The sequence below is a fragment of the Nothoprocta perdicaria genome, unplaced genomic scaffold, assembly GCF_003342845.1.
Source record: "Nothoprocta perdicaria isolate Ctin4 unplaced genomic scaffold, notPer1 scaffold_50, whole genome shotgun sequence".
Taxonomy (NCBI): Eukaryota; Metazoa; Chordata; class Aves; order Tinamiformes; family Tinamidae; genus Nothoprocta; species Nothoprocta perdicaria.
In genome coordinates, this window is record NW_020455755.1 from 1,341,323 (window position 1) to 1,360,695 (window position 19,373).

The 19,373-nt window shown below is 51.3% G+C and overlaps 1 protein-coding gene across 7 annotated transcripts in view; it reads left to right on the plus strand.

The window, feature by feature from the left end:
• ACACA (acetyl-CoA carboxylase alpha) overlaps window positions 1-19,373 on the plus strand; it is a 109,240-nt gene that overhangs the window by 73,580 nt on the left and 16,287 nt on the right. For all 7 annotated transcript variants that reach the window (XM_026047775.1, XM_026047778.1, XM_026047777.1 and 4 more), the window contains 7 exons: window positions 1,840-2,109; window positions 2,466-2,563; window positions 3,380-3,500; window positions 3,947-4,057; window positions 12,595-12,738; window positions 13,446-13,566; window positions 16,409-16,505. In XM_026047775.1, coding sequence (XP_025903560.1) covers window positions 1,840-2,109; window positions 2,466-2,563; window positions 3,380-3,500; window positions 3,947-4,057; window positions 12,595-12,738; window positions 13,446-13,566; window positions 16,409-16,505 — 962 coding nt within the window. The remainder of the gene's footprint in view (window positions 1-1,839; window positions 2,110-2,465; window positions 2,564-3,379; window positions 3,501-3,946; window positions 4,058-12,594; window positions 12,739-13,445; window positions 13,567-16,408; window positions 16,506-19,373) is intronic.

Sequence of the window (19,373 nt, forward strand, 5' to 3'; positions counted from 1 at the left end):
TGCCCTGGCTAAATGTTTTTTCCTATTATTCCTCCCTGCGTGGCAGGGTTCGTTCTGTGCTGCCGTGCGGTGCTGTCTGAGGAGAACAGCACCCTGCTCCCTTGGGATTTCTGCCGGGAGCTGGAGTTGTTCCCAGTAGTGGCAGAGAAAAGGACACCTCCGGGCTCAGCAGGGCTGCGGTGGGTGCCGGGGTGCCGACGGCCTCGCTGGCCTAGAGCTCGTCCTGCAGCCTCGGCCTTTGCACTGCAGATTTCCCCACTCTGCTCTTCCTTGTTCCGAGCGGCTTGCCCAGCACTGCGAGTCCCAGTTGGATATCTGGCCTTTGACACCTCTCTCCTTGTAACGATGGGGTTGGAAGGAGGAAACTTGTCTTTCTTGTCCTTTTTTTTCCTTTTTTTTTTTTTTTTTTTTCCCCATGCCTTTTTTTCGGCCCCCCCCCTTCCTGAGAAAGCCCAATAATAGCAAAGCAGCCATGCCAAGAGGTCCCCCGGCTCCGTGGCCTTTTTGGGATCATGACGTTGCCCTCTCAGGCCCTGGACAGGTTTTCTGCATCACCCCGGTGTCTTTGCTGAGGAGCCTTTGGCCTGCGCGTGGCCGCCAGCTGTGCGTGCTTGTTTGGCTGCATTAAAACCTACCGTTCCGTTCTGAAGCGATCCCGTGCTCTAAGGAAGCCTGTTGAGCTTGGGGGATTTACGGGCCTGTCTCGAAAGTGCTGCGGGATCTCTCACTCCCGAGCCCTGCTGAGATGTAACTGTAAATCTGCAAACATTCAAAAGCAAGCAAACAAATTCATCCTTCCCAACACAGCGCTGGAAACAGCCCTGGGTGAAGCTGGGACCAGCGAGGCACCATCATCCCCTTAACCTGCACTCAGCTCACCCAGGGAAGGATCTGTCAGTCGCCAGCTCTGATATTTTTGGATTGCTGCCTGCTTTACTTCCAATGACCCTGTGATTAATTCCTCTGTCGCCTTATTTTTTTTAATGAGCCCGTTACGGCATATCTTGCTGCAGATGCTGATTGGATCGCGACGCGCGTTGGGCCCTTTGGGTTTGGATTCAATAGCACGTATCTGTGCGCAGCTTCCCCCGCCGCCGCAGCCCTCCTGGCTGCAGAGGAGGTGCCGGTGGTTGAGGAATGAACTCGGAGCTTGTGCTCCTGGGCGCTGCGGGGCCGCTGCTCTGCCGTGCGTTAGGGCTTCCCGCGCTGGCCGGCCGCCCCGTGCCGCGGCGCCGGGCGCAGACGCTGCTCGTCTCAATGAGCTGGGCCGGCAAAGATCATCTGTGCTTTGCAGAGGAAAGGCAGATAGGCAGTGCTGCTTGCCCAGGTGGGGCTGGGAGGAAGCTGCTGCGCTGTTTGGGAGGAAAAACCAAAGCAAAAGACAGAAAAAAAAAAAAAAAAGAGGTAGTGAAAATACAGAAGGATTGTTAAAATAAGGGTAGGTTGAGGGAGAACCGGTGTAATGAGATTCTGCGGTGATCAGCCAGGCAGCCTAAACAGATGGTCAAGCCTCCAGCAGAGCATAAGATCCAGCCCAGCCCTGTGTTTCCCGCTGCATGGAATAAAAGCAGCTCCCGGTGCAAGGGGCCCTTGCGGAGCGTGGTCTGGAGCTGGGATCCTGGCGGGACAGCGGCAGGGCCGGGGGGAGGATGCGGCGGCAGCGTGAGGCTCAGCCCTGCACGCCAGCACCACCGAGCTCCGCTCCTCCAGCGCCTGGAGGAGGCTGAGACAGGGCAGCGCAGATGGGAGAACCGCCCATGTGTGCTTCCCTCCTTCCCTGCCTCCAGGTACCCTTTTACTGGCTTTTTCTTCTATCTTTTATCTGCTCTTTAATTGCAGGTCGGAATGGTGGCTTGGAAAATGACTCTCAAAACGCCTGAGTATCCAGATGGCCGAGATATCATTGTCATTGGCAACGACATTACCTACCGAATAGGCTCCTTTGGGCCTCAGGAGGACGTGCTGTTCCTGAGGGCTTCGGAGCTCGCTCGGACACACGGTATTCCCCGGATCTACGTGGCTGCCAACAGCGGAGCCAGGATCGGTTTGGCCGAGGAGATTCGGCACATGTTCCATGTTGCCTGGGAAGACCCCGATGACCCATACAAAGTAAGGAGGCACTAGAATCAGAGGAGAAGCTAGGCACAAAAGATGGTTTATTTTTGCACAGGCTGTTTTAATGCAGGTGGGCTGTGTATTTGCCAGACCACTAGGACCAAATTCTCCTTGGTATGAGGTCTCCCAGACAGCAGAGCTGGTATCCAAACTGAATTGGCCATAAATGATGAAAGAACCCCAGATTGCACTGGCCTGAGCTGGAGCCCTCCTGCTGAGGAGGGATGTTCTTGCCACGCTCTGGGATTAAATTCTGCCCACATTGAAGCTCTCTCTTTTGCAAGGGGTTGTTGGAGGCCTGGAAGGGACTACAGATGAGCGTGACATAAATGCAATGCTTTTCCCTGCAGGGATACAAATACTTGTACCTGACTCCTCAAGACTATAAGAAAGTCAGTGCCTTGAACTCAGTTCACTGTGAGCACGTGGAGGACAACGGAGAGTCCAGGTAAGTGCAGCCTGTCCAAAGGAAAACCTTTCTGTTTGTCCTTGGGACTACAAGGGGTGCATGATTGCACTGGCCTGTGTCACAACGGGAGGTTTTCCGCACACTCATCCACTCAGACACTTGTAGCTTCCCAACTTCATCCACAGTGAGGACCTATGAAGTTGCCAGGATCCTTTGGGAGCCAGCTGTAGTGAGGTGGTGCTGCCGGGGGAGCAGGAGGATGCACTTAGGAGGGAGCGAGATGCTGGTTTGCAGCCTGGCAGGCTCCGAAGGAACAAAAGGCTTCTGGGGCACGGGCTGTGCCTCACTTCAGTGAAGCACCTAAGTGCAGGTGGGAGCACTTCACTTAGCAAGGGCCTAGTGGAAAAGACAAGGCAGTCTGAGCGCTCAGTGAGAAGGGACGAGTCTGGGGAAGAGAGGCGTGAAAGAAGAAAGTGAAGCAAAGGTAAGAGCCTAACTGTAATTTGGTATCCTCTCTTTTTTTCCTTTTGGCTGCACTCTCTTCCTCCCTTGCTCTTTGGTCCATGATCAGTCTGCTCCTCATATCCCGTGGGAACGACAGAGGAACACTCTCATGGGCCTTCCTCTCCCTTGATGGTTCCTCTTCGCAGGGCTGCTCGGGCTGCTCGTACGCGGCGCTGCTCCGTGGTGTTGGCAAGGTGCAGAACGGGCTCGTGTACAGGTCCTGCCCGGGGATTATGCACATTAGTCTTTGGAGCCTTAATGATATTTAGTCACTTCTCATTTTCTTTGTAGCAAACCGATTCAGCAAATCACTGGACCTTGTGACTCAAAGGCTGTATGTGTCTCCCTCAGGTACAAGATAACAGATATTATCGGGAAGGAAGACGGACTTGGAATAGAGAACCTCAGAGGATCTGGCATGATTGCTGGAGAATCATCTTTAGCCTATGAGAGTATTATCACCATCAATCTGGTAATCCCCCTCTGCTTTCTATTCTTCAAACTGTATCATCTGTTTCAGCTGAAAACCTTGCAGTGAAATCCAAAAGATACGTCTGGGATCAGACTTTTTGTTGATGTAAATTGACTCATCCCCATCGACTCTGAGCAACACTATTTGCACCATTACAGGTCTGGATCTGTTCCAGACTAAATTTAAAGCACCTTTGGAAAGCAGTCATTTGATTTCCTGTTTGCTCTGTGTCTAAGCTACTGCTCCTCTTCTTTGAAATAAAATACATGCATTATCAGATACTTTGCTTTACAAAAAGAACAGGGTTAGGAGTTTTGCAATGAGAGGTAGTTTTTGCAGCCTTGTAATACAAAAATGGACTGGTTTTATCAAGACATTTGAATTGCTAGGTTTTGGCTGTGGAATAAGACAAATAAGTGTGTTTTGTTCTGTTTTTTTTTCTGTAGGTGACATGTCGGGCCATTGGAATTGGGGCTTACCTTGTTCGGCTGGGGCAGAGAACTATCCAGGTTGAGAACTCGCACATAATCCTGACTGGCTGTGGAGCCCTCAACAAAGTAAGTTTTTACTTTTCTGATTGATTCCAGTCTTAAAGCTCTGTTGTGTTTCTGGGGAGTTGGTGTTGCTGTGTGTTCAGCCTGAGCACTGGGAGCGCCGGGTCTGCTATCGGATTGTTGCTGTTAGCTGATGGAAAAGCCGTGGAGCTGGCGAGGTGCTGAGGTTAAAGCAGCCCTCAGTCTGCTGTGGCCCGGGGCTGTGTCAGGGGCAGCGTTGGGGGAACTTTCCTCCTTGTGCAGCCCTTCTGTGCACCTCATTTCCTCTTGAGAGGAGCAGGGTGCTGAAAGCCAGGGCACTGCTGCCGACTGGAAACCTCAGCGGAGGGGCAGGCAGAGCCACACAGGCTTGAAGGAAGCTGGCTGCTCAAGCTGCTCGGCTGGCTCTTCCCTCCTCTCCCAGGGTGGTTTTCCGTGGCTGCCCCGTGCCTGTTAATGCCAGGGCCACCACTCCTGGCCGGCACCGCTGGCTTTGTGCACACCGCCCTCCCCGTTGTGGGGAACAGGGTGGCTTTGTGCACAAAGTTGTTCTTTTTTCTCTCTTTTTTTCTTCCTATGGTGTATAGAATTCTTTTTAATATATAGAGGGCATGGAGGAGACTGTGGCAAGCACAGTGTGCCCGCAGATCCGTTGCTGCTCTTGTTGGTTGTCATTAGAGGCAGCTCTGCGAGTGCAGAGGGGATGATCCAGCTGCCCAGACCCGGCAGCAGCCTCTCCCTCGGAGGAAGAGCTCAAGGTCAGTGGTGCTTTGAGCTGGAGCCCGCGTGGCCCTGGGGCTGCGGAGCCGCACGCCAGTGCCCGCTGCCACTGTCCATCCGTGCAGATGGGGTCCCAGGGGAGCCCCCGGGGATCCTGCCGGCCACAGGAGGGAAGCGGCGCGAGATCCCCCTCCTTTCCTGCTCAAACTGCCTTTGTTCGTGGCGCAGGGCCGGGCAGGGCTCCGCGCGCCGCTCTCCGCTGGGGACGCTGCTCCGCGCGGGCGCCCGCGCCGCCGCCGTCCCCCTTTTGTCTCCGCCGTTGCATTTCAGCAGGGGGTGGAGAGGTGGAAATGACATTTCATTCCTGTGCCGTGAGCGGGTGCGCGCGCGCGTGCGGCGCCCGCTGACCCCCCTGAAAATTGAAATAATGATAATGCGCGTCTCCTGACTGCATCAAAGTATCAGCACATCAAAAGCCAGGAGGCATGAAATGCAAATGATAAAGTGAAAGCAGATGGATTGTGCATGATCGCCTGATGCCCAATGAATTTTAAAAGGTGCTGGTTCACATGGGGAGAGGGGCTGAAATAAACACGTTATCCCTGCAATTTTTTTTTGTTCTTGCCGCTCACTCCTGACAATATTTTTTCACACTCGAGCGAGCAGTCCCTGCGTCCCCCTCCTCCGTCCCTGCCTCGCGCGCTCCCGCGCTCCCGCACTCTCTACCTTGCACACGTCTCGGGTCATGTCGCCGCAGCTCCGGTGGAAATAATAAGATATAAACCACGAGGTTGTTATTTGCATAGAAATAGCATGGAGCCCCAGGCAGCATGGGAGAAGGACACAGCGATCATTTGTCTAAAATTTTAATGAAAACTTTTGCTGAGGCAGAGATTTTTTTTAACTTTCGCTGCCTCCCCCTTTTTTCCACCTCCCTCGACTCCCTTTCCTCGTCACGAGCTTAACGTGGTGCGGTTTCATATGAGCTGGCTGACATGCAGCTCTCGCTAACAGGTTAATCTCCCTTCCGCGGCAGCCGGGCGGGAAGGGCTGCGCTCCCAGCTCCCGTCCGGCTGGCTCGGCTCCCGCTTTCCGAGCTGTGTTTCCTCTCCGGGATCCCCTTCCCAAGTCCCTTTCTGACCTGTTTTTAATTAATCTACACCTTCTTGTCTTTTGCATTTAAAAGAAATCTCATCTTTAAGGCCGTTTTGTTAATGTAAACAATAGGGGCCATCCAGTTTCTTTTGGGAGCGATGAGAGCCCCTAGCAAGGGGTGGAGATGCCCCCGTGGGAGAAGCTGCTGTCGGCTTCAGCAGGATTCAAGCGTCCTTCCCTCCGGTGGGTGGTAGATCAGTAAGCTGGCCGTTCATCTCCGGATAACCTGACGCAAATGTGAGTACTGTGAGCAGCCCTTAGCCGCAGCGGGAGCGCCTGCACCCGTGCTCAGGTGCCTGGAGCTCCATCCTGGAGACAAGGGAGCCAAGAGGAGTTTGCAGCCTCCACAGTGCCCCTTGTGCTGCCTGGCAGATTCTGCCAGGCTTCTCTTTGCATGTGTTAGGTGAGCGTGTTGGTGGGGAAGCAGCTTCTGATGGATGGTGTCAAGCTTGGCTGCTTGTCTGTCGGAAGCCTTAGAGGGCTGGTGATTTTGGAAGTGATCCCTGACCAGCTGGAGTCTGCCCCGTGTTTTGACAAAAGAAGCCAAAGAGTCTGGTTTGTCAGGAACATTCGAATGTCTGTTCCCTCATATTCTTTTAGAAAGGGTTTTATTCAAAGTGTAGCTACTGGATAAGAGTTGACATGCCAAGCACGAGCTTGACAAATGTCACCTGCCAGGAGTACGTGTCCACGTGGAGTAAGGGGCAGCAAAGGGAAACAGTCAAAAAGCCCTAAAATATGAAATGTTCAGGGCACAGAACTCCGGACTTCATTTCCCAGTGTGCAGCCAGCTGCCTGCCTGGTGGTGCTGTGTCCTTGTGGGTGGGAATGGCTCTGGCCGTTGCCTGCCGACGCTTTGGTCTTCAAAGCTGCGTGGCGTTCTGCTCGCAGCGCGTCCCGAGCTCCGCGGGCGGATGCGACCGCTGCGGAGACGCGCTGCTCCCTGTGGGCCATGGGCCCTGCTGTGCAGCGGCAGCCCGGCGCCTCCTGCGCTCCCAGGGAGCCTCGTTTAGGCAGTGTGTCTGGCTCTGTGAAGTTTGTATTAAGTAGTTTAGACTTGGAGGGCTCGGGAATTGATGTACCCAATTAGCTGTTTGCGGCACGGCGAGTTGGCGGGTTGCAGGGGTGGGAGAGGTTTCTGAAGAAGAGCTTGAAGAGGGACGTGTTTGCGAGATTGGCTCTTGGTGGGAGCTTGGTGATTGCTGCTGCAGTATGCACATATCCAAGGAAGGCGTGGGCGCCAGTCCCAGCAAGTGTCCAAGGACCTTTCCCGAATGCATCTTTCATTAGAGCAGACAGTGCCCGTGCATGGTAAAGACGTCAACGTGATGGGTGCCGCGCGGTGTCAAGATAGCGTAGCGCAGGTGTCAGTCGCGCGCTATGAACGAGTCCCCGAGGACTTGTTGATACAACAGACCATAATTGCTGTGAGGATCATTTTGACAATCTGCATTTAAAACCCAGCACCCGAACAACCCCTTTGCACAGGGCCGGCAGGGAATATCCTTGGCTTTGCATTCAGCCCCGAGTTGCGCTGACTACCAGCACATCTCGAACTGGGAACCCTGCGGCTGCACTCCGGATTTCAGGATCCACTCGTGTAAATCTGGGGGGGAATTTTGCAGGAGCATCCCAGTGCGGCCGGAGCAGCGACGTCCCGGTGGGGCGCGACGGGACGCGGTGCTCGTCGGGTGACGCTCCCGTCTGCGCCGTGTGCGCCGGGTCCAGCTGCAGTCCCACCAGCAGCAGCATCTACCCTCCCATTGCACAGCCTGGGAAAACACAAAAAGACAAGGGCCCTGCAAGACTCTGCTTTTTGGTTGTTCTTCTAGGAAATATGGATGTGGGAAAGGTCGTTTTTTGAGATTCAAGGCAGGGGTAGCCGAGAATGTGCTCAAGATGACTCCAGTGCTGGGATTAGATCAAAGCAATCATGTGAGAGCAATCATGTGAGTTAGAACAGCAAGTGCCATCCCTGTCATTCAAAGGAGCATTATAATTATGAATGCATGATATGAATCTTTCTGTAGTGGCACAGCAAGACTATTAGGAAGATACGTATGGGTGCGATGTGTTTGGGAATGCTAATCAAGGGGCCCAGGAAGTGTCAAACGGGAAGGGGCTCTGCAGGATGTCCCCTGCTCCGACCACCACGAGGTGGCCGGGGACGGCGGTGACAGCAGGGGACACGACAACAGGAGCAGCACCACAAACACAGGCTGGAAGGACCCTTTGAAGCCGCTAGGGGCTGGTTGGTGGCTCCTGGTGGCACCGAGGCCTCCGCTCCATGTGGGGACGTGGCAGGACCCCAGGCAAGCCCAAACACACCCGTCTCCACCTCTGCCTCTTGTTTATAATTGCCTTTCTTTAAGTGGGGATATTTGTATATTGTTCCCATTAGAGGCGATTTATGCTCCAGACATGGCATTATCAGTCCCTTTATGTTTGCTTAGGGAAGAAAGTCTGATAGATTTTTGTTGCCTTTTTTTCCTTCCTCCTTTCTCTCATTTTTAATATGGATCCTGATGGGTTTCTCTGTGGCCGGTGCCTCTGCCATGCTGTGCATGGGGCCCCCTGAGCAGGAGGCCAGCGTGCTGGTTCATGTTCTGCGGGTCTGTGTTTTGCCCCGCGCCTTCCAGGGAAGCGCCGTGTGTTTTAGACCTCTCTGTCTCGTGTAATGGGAATTGTGTGTTAGTTCCCGGTGCCCTTTAAGCACGATTGTGCAGCGGGTTGGCCCTGGCTGCCCAGGGAAGGAGTCCCTGGGAACCCGGTCCCCACCTGCCCGGCGGTGGTGACACCAAATCTAGTGGTGGTGACACCAAATCTTGTAGAGACACCTCCTCTTGTGGTGTCTGCGCGGCCTCCCCGTGGCTCTGCTGCCCTGTTACTGCAGAGAAACTTCCTCTCATTCTGCGTACTGGAGTGGGAACTGCAGGAGCAACGTTGGAAGATTGTCAAAATACCTCATGTTTAAGCCCAAACCATGCTGCAAAATGGGCAATTTACTGGCCTGGCGAAAGAGGTACCAGCACTGCAACCTTGGAAGATCTCCAGATCACAGGGATCCCCTGGGATTTAGAGGAATAAAGGAAAGACCAAAACAAGAACCTTAAGCATCAAGGATCAGTAAGAGAGTTTATAGGGCTAGTGCCAGGATTAGGGGAACCCTGGTCCAAGACGGATGGGATTTATGAGTGTTGGGCCATGTAGAGTAGGGGCCTGTAATATTAGTTTGCAAAGTATATTGAGTCCTTTTGATTTACCACTGCCTGATGGAGTGACCTTGAGCAAAACACACAGCCTCCCTGCACCGTGAAAGGAGAGCTAGGCAGGAATTTTTTGACAAGACATTTTTCATTTGAAAATGCCAGTTCATTGAAACTGAAACTCTTCAGGAAGGAAAGTACTGGTTTTGATGAATTTCTTACTTGGAATTTTCTTTTGTCATATGAAAAAGTCTTTTTTTTTCCCTTCCACCTGACTTTTCATCCCAAATTAATTTTTACTTATAATACCTCTAACAAATATTTCAGATGCTGGAAGCAGACCCTTCAATTCTGTCTAGTATTTGTTCAGATCTTTGGATGGGGAACCTTGATTTTGTGCTGCAGTCCAGAAGAGGATTTTCTCTTCACATATCCCCGTGAATTCATGCAGGATGTCAGAGCTGTTCCCATCAGGAACACGGGATGCCGCCCTGCGCCCAGCCGGCCCTGCAGCCCGGAGCCCTTTGGGTGCCTTGGGATCGTCGGGAGCAGCGTCCCCGTTGCTGCCTAAGGTGCCATTTGCTCCTTCCCGCTCTGGTCCCTCCAAATGCAAGCAGGAGGAGGCTGCAGCAGCCAGACCTGCTGCTGGATTTGCAGTCAGGAGCCATCTCCGATAAGGGTCGGGCTGGCAGCCCCCCCAGCCCCCCTGCCTCCCGCCTCCCCCATCACTCACCCGAGAAAAAAAGAGCTGGAGCCGCAGCTCGAAATATATCATGCAATAGTGTATCATGAATTTCTTGTGAATCACATTGGTGAAGCAGGTTTATTTATTTCTGAGACTTTAAATCAATACAAAGTAGGTCTCTTAGTTCTGAAGCTGGGATGGAGTGTGAAAAAATGAGCCCATTGTACTCTTAAAACTTTGGGGAAAGGAGATGACAGCTATATAATTCCATTTACCAGGCACTAGGGGCTTTAATGTGAAGGTGACAGGGAGCTCTTTGTGCATTTAGAGCACCATATCTTCTAAATAAAAGATCTGTAGACTTGATAGTGGAGTAGAGCTCTGACTTTAATAATCTCCGAGCATTAGACCGAGCCAATCTGTTCCCCAGTCAGAAGGGTCCCCCACCGAACGCTCGTAAATTAGCAGCGCGGGAGCTGCACACCTCGCTCCCGGATTAGGAATGCCAGAGGCGCCACGGGCGCAGAGCGGGGCCCTGGCCCGGCTCCCTTCCCGGGAACGTCGCCGCCTGCCCTCCACCGGCTCCGTGTGCGCCGGGAGGAGCGGGCGCTGGGAGCGAGCGCGGCGGGAGCTCCGGGGCCTCGCTGCACGCAGTACAGCCGGGCTTCAGGCTCCCAGTCGTGTTCTGATGAGACCTCGCTTTCGTCGTTTCTGCCTGTTTGTGAAAGCTGCGCTGTTTGTAGTGTGTGAGGTGCCTTTTCTGCATCGGGTTTCTAGCAGACTGTGTAAACTGTGGGATGGGAATTGCAATTACTGAAGTTATTTGAATAAAAATCTGGTACATTTGATATAAACACATGATATGCTCTGAATAATAACAGCCCTTATCTTACATAAGGCATTCCCGGCCTCTGCTCTCACTTTTTCACATCTTTCCTCTCTGAGGAAGCCTTTGAGCCTCCCAAGTTTGCAGCTGTACCAGCTTTGCAGCAAACTAACCAGTAACTCGGATAGGAGACACAGAGAAAGCAGCTGGTCATCCCATGGGGGCCAAGTCCACCCCGTGTTCAGTTAGCTTTGTGCTGTGTGTCTGGGCTCTCCAAAGCCAGGACCCCCTCGCTGCCGTCGCTCCTGCTGGACCCGTCTTGATGGTCGCTGTGGCCGCCCGGCTCTCCCTTCCCCTGGCTCCTAGTCGAGTCTTTCTCCTTAGGAGCTTGTAGCATCTGTCTAGCTCATCTGGCGTCATTGCCGTTCCTGTGCCTGCCTCTGCTCCGTGTGGAACAGCTGAATCCTCCAGCTGCGGAGCCCCCAGTTCTGCCTTCCTCCAGCAGTTGGATTCTCGTTCGCCCTTGGATATTTCCTTGGAGAAACATTTATACAGCAATATGCATTGTGCCATTTAAAAGAGTTAGTTGGAGACTGAATTACTTGTGAGCCTGCAGAGGTGTAGTCCTGCGGGGTCAGGGATGCGGTGGGCAGCAGGGCCGGCGGCCGCGCTGCCGCCTCCGCCCTTCCTCGCGCCGCCGGCCTCGTCTCCGGCCGCGCTGCCGGCAGCCGCCGCGTCTACAGCAGCAGCAGCAGCAGAGGCTCCTTTTGCACGTGCAAATGTTTGCATTAGCTCGTAGATGTGGAGTTTAAATCCTCTTTATTTTTGTTTTCCTCCATGGGAAGCGTTTAGGCAGGCTGGTGTGTGCAGCTAGAGACCGGTGCTTTCACCTCCTCTCTCAATGCAAATCCATCCTGCTGTTCTTGGGGAGGAAGATGGAGGGGTTGGAGCTTGGAGGGGAGACCCGGCCTCTCCCTGCACCCGCAGGGCCGGTCGGGATGCAGGGAATGCTGAGCTAGGTGCTCAACAACCCCTCGGGCCTTTTGGGGGGAATCTTGGCAGCCTTAGGCCCAGCTTTACAATGCGCACGCAGGGGGCTCATGGCCTCCTGTGAACGTGGGGAGGACGCGGGTGCTGCGACCCGGGACACAAGCGGCGCTGCCCTGGCCCGTGCTGTCCCCGGCACCCGCGGCTCCTCCTCGGGAAGCTCCCTGCTCCAGCTGCCGGGGGCCGGACGGGGCGCCTTTGTGGGGTTTCGAGATCCAAATGAAGCAGGTGCATAATGCCCTCTGCCTGGTGGAAAGACTCAACCCATAAAAATAACAAACGGCATGTATTTGCTAGAATGTCAAAGTTATGAGTTTATTTTGTAATGATGTGCTCCTGCCTTCATGAGGTAAACTGGCCGTGGCAGAGGTGTTATTAGTAATATGGACTCAGTGGAGCAGAAAGCCGAGTGACCGAGAGATCAGTGTATCAGTCAGCGAGAGGGCAAATGGAAAGAGACAGCAGGAGAATGAGAAAAGAGCTGCGGCACCAGCGCCAGCTCCATTAGAGATGGAGCCACATGAGAGAATGGGAAGTCCAGCGGGCAGGGCTTGGTCCTTGTGGTGCCTCTGGGCAGGCCCTGTCTTTGCTCTGCTGCCCTTCCTGCCTCGGGCTTTCCCTGCCTCTTAAGGGGTGTAAGTGGGAACATCTGACCCATCTTGAGCTAATGACCTGAGCTGGGGTCAGGACACGGGAACCTGTGTCACCTACAGCTCTGCCAGGGTTGAATGAAGCCATGGAACCGTCCCCTGCCTCACTGCAGCGTTTCCATGAGATTCCCTGTTCACTCCCACATGCAGGGCTTGGAAAGGGCTTGTGAGGGCTGCTGCATCCGTCGGTGTCCCCTGCCGCTGCAGGGACGGGTTTGCACGGACCTTGCCACGTGCCACCTTCTAATGATTTGCCTTTTTTGCTTTGCAAGGTGCTTGGACGGGAAGTTTATACCTCCAACAACCAGCTGGGTGGGATCCAGATAATGCACAACAATGGCGTGACGCACAGCACAGTGTGTGACGATTTCGAAGGAGTCTACACCATTCTGCAGTGGCTCTCCTACATGCCAAAGGTAAGGCCTGGCTCTGCCGTGGGGGTGCTGTTAGCTCTTGTAGTCACTGTTCACAGTCAGATTTTGGGGGTTGTGCATCCAGCTCTGTGTTTCTGGGGGGTGGTTTCTGTGTTTATGTGGAGCAAAATGGTTTAGGGTTATGATTAAGGCTGTTGGACTGTGGTATTGAAATGCATGAGTAGCTCTTACCTTGGGGTGCTGGAGAAACTGGGACCAGGGGAGCCTGGCACTGCCTGTGTCCCTTTACGTCACCTCTTTGGCAGCGGGATTTTGTATAATTGTCTCTTACGGAGAAGACTCTCCAAGTTCCCCTGTGAGGCAGTAATTTGTAGGAGCTGATGTATGTGTGCAAGCTCCTCTGCAGCCAGGAAGGCAGCAAGGAGAACACACAGGTCACCTTCCTTCAGGAAAGAGTGCAGAGAACAGTCAGGTGGCCTGACCACCTTTAAAAATAAATTGCAGCCCTGGCTGGTGCTGGCGGTGCCTGAAGTTCAAGAGCAGCTGAAGTACAACGGGCGGCAGGTGATGTCCCAGGAGGGCTGCTGGGTGTGTAGGGAGCTCCTTGGCACTTCCTCCGAGCTCTTGTGAAGGGGCTGGCACCCCGCAGTCACAGCCCAGTGCAGGAAGGGGGACTCCAACCAGATCCAATGGGACTCTCCTACCAGATGGGAGAGTAACTTTCTTCAATATTTTTCTTTTTCCTTCAGAGTGTGTACAGCCCTGTTCCTATCCTCAAAGTCAAGGATCCAATAGACAGAGCCATCGAGTTTGTTCCTACAAAGACTCCCTATGACCCGCGCTGGATGCTGGCTGGACGCCCAAACCCAAGTACGTAGGTGTGCAGTGAACAAGGCGTGCAATAACGTGTCTTTTTTTTTTTTTCAATACTTCATCTGTCAAGGCTTTATGTGAGTATTTTGTCAGTGATATAATTTTGGCATTTACCATTTATAGCACTCTGGTACAGTTGTATGCCCATGGCATAGGTAGAATGAGAAAGGCTGCTGAGCAAATCACATTAGCAAATGAGGCAGTTTCCGATGGATCTGAGGTCCTGCAAGAAGACAAGGGCTCAGGACAGTGCAGCCTTTTCCCACAAGACCCTGTTCACACACACTCCTGCCTGTGAATATCTCCACAGCCTCAGGGGAATGACAAGTGAGAATGAGGGCAAAGAAGGAAGGGTAAGAACAGAGCTGTGGCTTCTGTCCGTAAAATACGCTTAAGAGAAGATGGTGTCTTTGGCAGACCAGCCTTTACAAAGTGAACGTGAGGGTGACATGAAAGAGTCAGGTGAAAATTTGAAGAGCTCAGAAGCAGTTGGGATGCCCCGAGGTCGTATTTTCAGAGTCAGCCAAGAGTCTGAGCATCACTGAGTTTCAAATGTATTTCGGTTCCTTTAGAGATTGTTTGGGATAGAGGCTGGGAAGCACTTGGATAGCTAAGGGATTCTGGAAGTTGGATCTTTTAATGAAGAGAAGCCAAGAGAGCATGTGGGCCAAAATGCGCCACTTGAGTGGGAAGTTTGTGGCTGGCCTTCCAGGAGGCCTTGTTGCTAACCCTGTGTACCTGGATTCTTTTTTGGTAGTATTTTGAGGCTTGAATCTGACCTGTCTTTGTTTTAAGACCTTATGAAGTAATTAGTTTTAAAGATTTAAATATAAAATACAAAAACTGCATGTATATTCTGAGTGCTTGAGAACATTTGAGAATGTTTACAATAACTGGTTACTTTCATAGATTTTTAGGGGGTTATGGTTTAGAGAACAGCATATCTGCAAAGACTTTTACCCTAAAGGAATTGCACAGTATTCCTGCAGATCATGGAGAATAATTATATTAGAAATACAACAAACCATTGATCCCCCCGATGTGTGTGTTTGGGGTCGTGCAGCCTGTGTATGTACAAGCCACAAACTGGGTGACCATTATGCTGTTGTTATTAATGAGTTTGGGGGGCTAAAATGAGATTTGTGATAAACTAAGTTTTCTGGTTTTGGATAATATTTTTTCATCATCTCTCAAGTAATTCATCCAGCTGTCTGAGTGCAGCTAACACTGGCTTCCAAATCGAGTGACTTCAGATTTTAATTTAGTGGAAGCGTTAAGGAAAGCAGATGATTCCCTGTGATAAGTTAAAGCAGATATCTCCTAGGTGAAAAGTTAAAGCCATTTATTAGAGGAGATATTGCTGTGATATTCTTCAAACTGACGCTCGACACGAGGCCAGAATCTAAACGATCAGCTTTGGGCTCGCGATAAAGAGATAATTTTGAAATGGATGGTCACATTTTACAGTGGGGCCACAGAGGCAGGGAATGTAGAACACAGTAATTACAAGTTTGGTCTTGATAAAACACTCTCCATCCTGGTTAAGTCAGCAGAGGTTAGCTTGCTTGGATCTCCACTTTTAATTGGTTTTGGGCTTGGGCTTGCAGAAGCAGAGGTGCTTGTTGAGATTAAAGCATCCCGCGGAGGCTCCGTGCCAAGGGGTAGGGCTGGGGGAGACTGTTGGCTTTTATTCCCCATGGAAGGTGGTGCCCATGGAGTAATGGGCCGGGAGTTGCTGGGTGGACAGCATGTCCTGAGGCCTGACCTGCAGAAGGAGCTGCCTGCAGAGTCCCTCTGCCTGCGCTCTCAGGCTGCTGCTGGCTGTGTCGGAGGAGAGGCCCAGCCGAAATACGGGAAAACCCAGTGAAATATGGGAAAAGCTCCTTGCTTTGGTCTTGCTGTGTGGGGAGCAGGAATGATGACTGACGGGGCGGGAAGCGGAGCAGGGTTGCCGCCGTTCCAGAGGCCGAGATACAGGAGGAGCCCTGAGCCTGGAGCTGCCTCGGCTTCAGCAGGGACCAACAAGAGCAGCGCCCGGGAGGTGACCAGGGTGACCACCAGGCGCGGGAAGACTTTGGTTCCGCAGCACTGCGCTCATGCTGGACACCTGCGGTGAAGGAGCAGGTGGATTTCACGGAAGCCACCAAGAAGTTGGTGTCTTCTCAGGGCAAGAGGAAGGTGTGAGGAGTGCATGGTCTGGTCCAACACGGTGGCTCTTAGAGCTTGCTTTGCTTCAGGGAGAAACGCGTATTCCAGAGCCTCTTGTTGCAGTACCTTATTTCAGGTTTCCTAAGTGGAACATTCCAGTGTCCTGGCTAGTTGTTAAATAATGTAAAACTTTTATATTTTATTCCTGAATTTCTTCAACGTTCTTTTCCTTAAAGAAAAGACTAGAGTCAAGAGAAAATTGTGAGCTAAGTTTTAAAATAGAAATAGGCATTTTGAAAAATATCTTTAATGACTTTGCTGCCTTTTGACAAATGTTTGTAGTGTCTTGAAAAAAATGGAGTTATTTATTTTAAAGCATGCAAAGTCCCTCTGCTATCCGAACCCCATCGTTTAACAATAAATGATGCTTTTGCTGATAAATGACTGTCTTTATGCAGACTAGCAAATGAAATAAGACATGATGGCTGAAGGCAGACAAATGCTCATCTGTCTAATGTTCCCTTGTATTATAATCTGTTTAAAAATAAATAAATAAAAAGTGCCAAGTTCCCCAGTTGGCATCTTGTAACAAATTTCAATTCCTCTTTCTATATTCTGTTTTTTTCCTCTTCCTTCCATCCCACGTCCCTCTTCTCATGCTTTCTTTCTTTTATTTACACCTCCCCTTTAGGTCAAAAAGGCCAGTGGTTGAGTGGATTCTTTGACAACGGCTCCTTCCTGGAGATCATGCAGCCCTGGGCACAGACAGTCGTGGTTGGTAGAGCCAGGTAAATTCTAAGAGGATTTTAGGCCTTTGTAGAAATCAAGTTGTCACTGATGCTTTACACTTTTTTAGAACCTCCTTTAGAGACTGTTGAAGGTAGGTAAAAATTGTGGCTGTGATGTAATTTAGGGTACGTTACATGCTTTCTTCTTTTGCAATCACATTTGGCTTGCAAGAGAAGTTTACCTAAAACCAGAGCAAGTTGTAAGAAACTGCAGAGAGGAACTTTGCATTGAGATTTGCATGCAGTAGCCTGCAGCGTTTTCCCAACTAGCGCCCGCCACAGCTGGTCTTAGTCAGACACTGGTGCTGCTCTGCGCTGCTCCCAAGGCCACCACGTCCCCCTGCCCTGCTGCCAGGTGGCCCCTGCTCGGCATTCTGCAGCTCTCCGCGTTGGTTCAAGATTTACACCCCTGCCGTGGCAGTATGTGCAGCGTTGGTGGTTCTCCTTGTCGCAGGTCCATGAACTCCCAGAGCTGGCAGGAAGCAGAAGCCTGCGGACAGAAACTTGCATTTTGGCAGAATGCAAATCAGAACTGCGCTCAGAACTGCTCCATCCCCACTTCATTTAGTGATTTGGGGGTTGTTCTTTTGGGGTTTTTTTTAAGCTTTTGTCAGAAAAAAAGGCACTGTGGATTTCCTGAGATGATTGTCTGCTTCCTCTCAGAATAAAGCCATTCTGAGAGTGCATTTATCTCCCATATGCTTGAGCTGCCTAGTGCTGCCTGCTTATCCCTTGTCACTCCCCTTTCAGAGCACTGCCACCTCATCTCACGACAGAGCTTCATGCTCTTGCCCCCAGCAGTCTCCCAGTACCTAGTAGATGTCAGTGTTTTTGGCTAATTGCCTTTTATTGCCTTTTTTTTTTTTTTCTTCTTTTGTTAACAAGTGAGAGGGGAATAAAGAGGCTAAAGTGCCAGAACAGCATCCTCAAGGATGCAATTGTTGTCTCGTGTGATAAGGTCCTGCCCAGGCATGACCAGTGTTGAGGCTTCCTGGGAGAAGTGTGCACAAAAGGAGGATGAAAGGAGAAGGACGAGGCACCGCTGCACGTGAAGGACGTGGCACGGGACGGGCAGCCAGCTGAGCAATGCCAAGGGAGCCACAAGTCAGTGCTGTTCTTTATCTCTGTTGCAACGACTACACAAGTGGCCCCAGAATATTTGGCACTGAAAGTTCCCATTTCTCATTTAGGCTCCTAAAAGCCAGAGCTCTACACAGCCCTCCTGAATGAGCAGAAGAGCCGGAGGTCATGCTGTGAAATAGCAGAGCGTGTGACTAGAGTCATCTGTGGCATCTCAACAAATTTGGTCCATTCCCAACATCTCTAAAAGGCCCTCAGGAGCTCTGCTAATATTTTAATGAAATGCTGCATAATTTCTGAATGAGACTTCCAGATTATGAGGCTGTGATGAGCAAAATGTTCCTCTGTTGCTCTTCTAAGACTTTGTGGATATTTAATACTTTGGAGTTTCCTTTGGAGGCTCCAGGAGAGCCAGGTGATAAGGAGAAACATACCCTTTTCTTTACATTATGCGTTGGGGCAGAAAGCACAAATTAATCAGTCTGTCCATGCACTGTACAGGCCTGGCTAGGTACGAACTGCGCCCATGCCCAGGAGAGCAGACGTGTGTGGGGGCATCTCAGCACCCTCTTCCACGGCAGCTCCTCCTCTGTGACCAGTGTGGTCGCAGGCCTGATTGCCCATTGCCCTGGAAGAGCCTTTCCACCCTGAATATTTTGACATTTTTACTCTGCTGACAGGAAACCTAAAGTAACTATGGACTCAGCTACTCTAGCTGCTGCGCTTGACCTTGGGATGTCCTGTAACCTCCTCATATACTTCAGTATTTTTATCTGACCTCCGTAACACTTCCCTAAAGTTGTATCTTGCAGAGTGCTCTAATCATTTATAGGGTGTTAGGTTAGGCAGTACATCAGGCAAAAAAAATATCCATGATTTAGCAAAGCTGGAGTGCCTTTGTTCAGGCCCGTGCCTAGCTTGGCTTCTCACTCCTTTCTTCTGACAAATTCCACATTGCTCTGGACTCTCCCGTACACGTCTATATAATACAAATGAAACCGACTTCTTTCAAAAGCAGTGGCATTTTGAAAAAAAAACAAATATGAATGTATTCTTCTGGGATTGTTACTGTAAGTGCTGCCAAAACTCATCTTTTGTATGTATGTTTGGAATATGTGTGCTGTTGGCTGTAAATTGTCTTTTATTATTCTATGGCAACTTGTCCAGGGACACACTATAAAACAAGATGTAGCATCTTCATGTGCTAGCCTGATAAAATTTATATGAAGTATAATGGAAAACAGAAGTTGTTTTGAGCTGTTTTCAAGTTCAATAAATAACTGTAATACTTGGATAAAGATGTTCTTTATTAGGTCACATGGGCCCTAATATAGAAGTTATAAGTTACCGATTTAAGACGGCTTCTGCAATTACAGGTTTCCAGGCAGACTCTGAATCATAGCGAATGGGAGTATTTGGAAGCCCCTCGTGCACACAGGCCCTGTCACTCCTCGTGCCTGCCGTGCGCGTCTTGCAGCCGGAGGTGGCTGAGGCGGCAGGGCGGCTCTGCGGGGACTCCCTTGTCACCACAGCCACGTGGGCTCCCTGCATCCCGCTGCTGTCCTGCCGTGCCAGGAGGCTCGGGGACAGCTTGGGGACATCCAGCCCCTTGGGACAGGGAATTCTATAAGCCGGAGAGGGTTAGGGTGGCCGACACACACAGCATTGCTCCGGGATTAGTTTTGACATCTAGATTTTGCTCTGAAAATTATAAAGGAGTCTCTGGAATTATCCAGTCTCATACCTAAGTCTTCAGAAAGGCTGCATTTCCTTTTCCTTTTGCCTGCC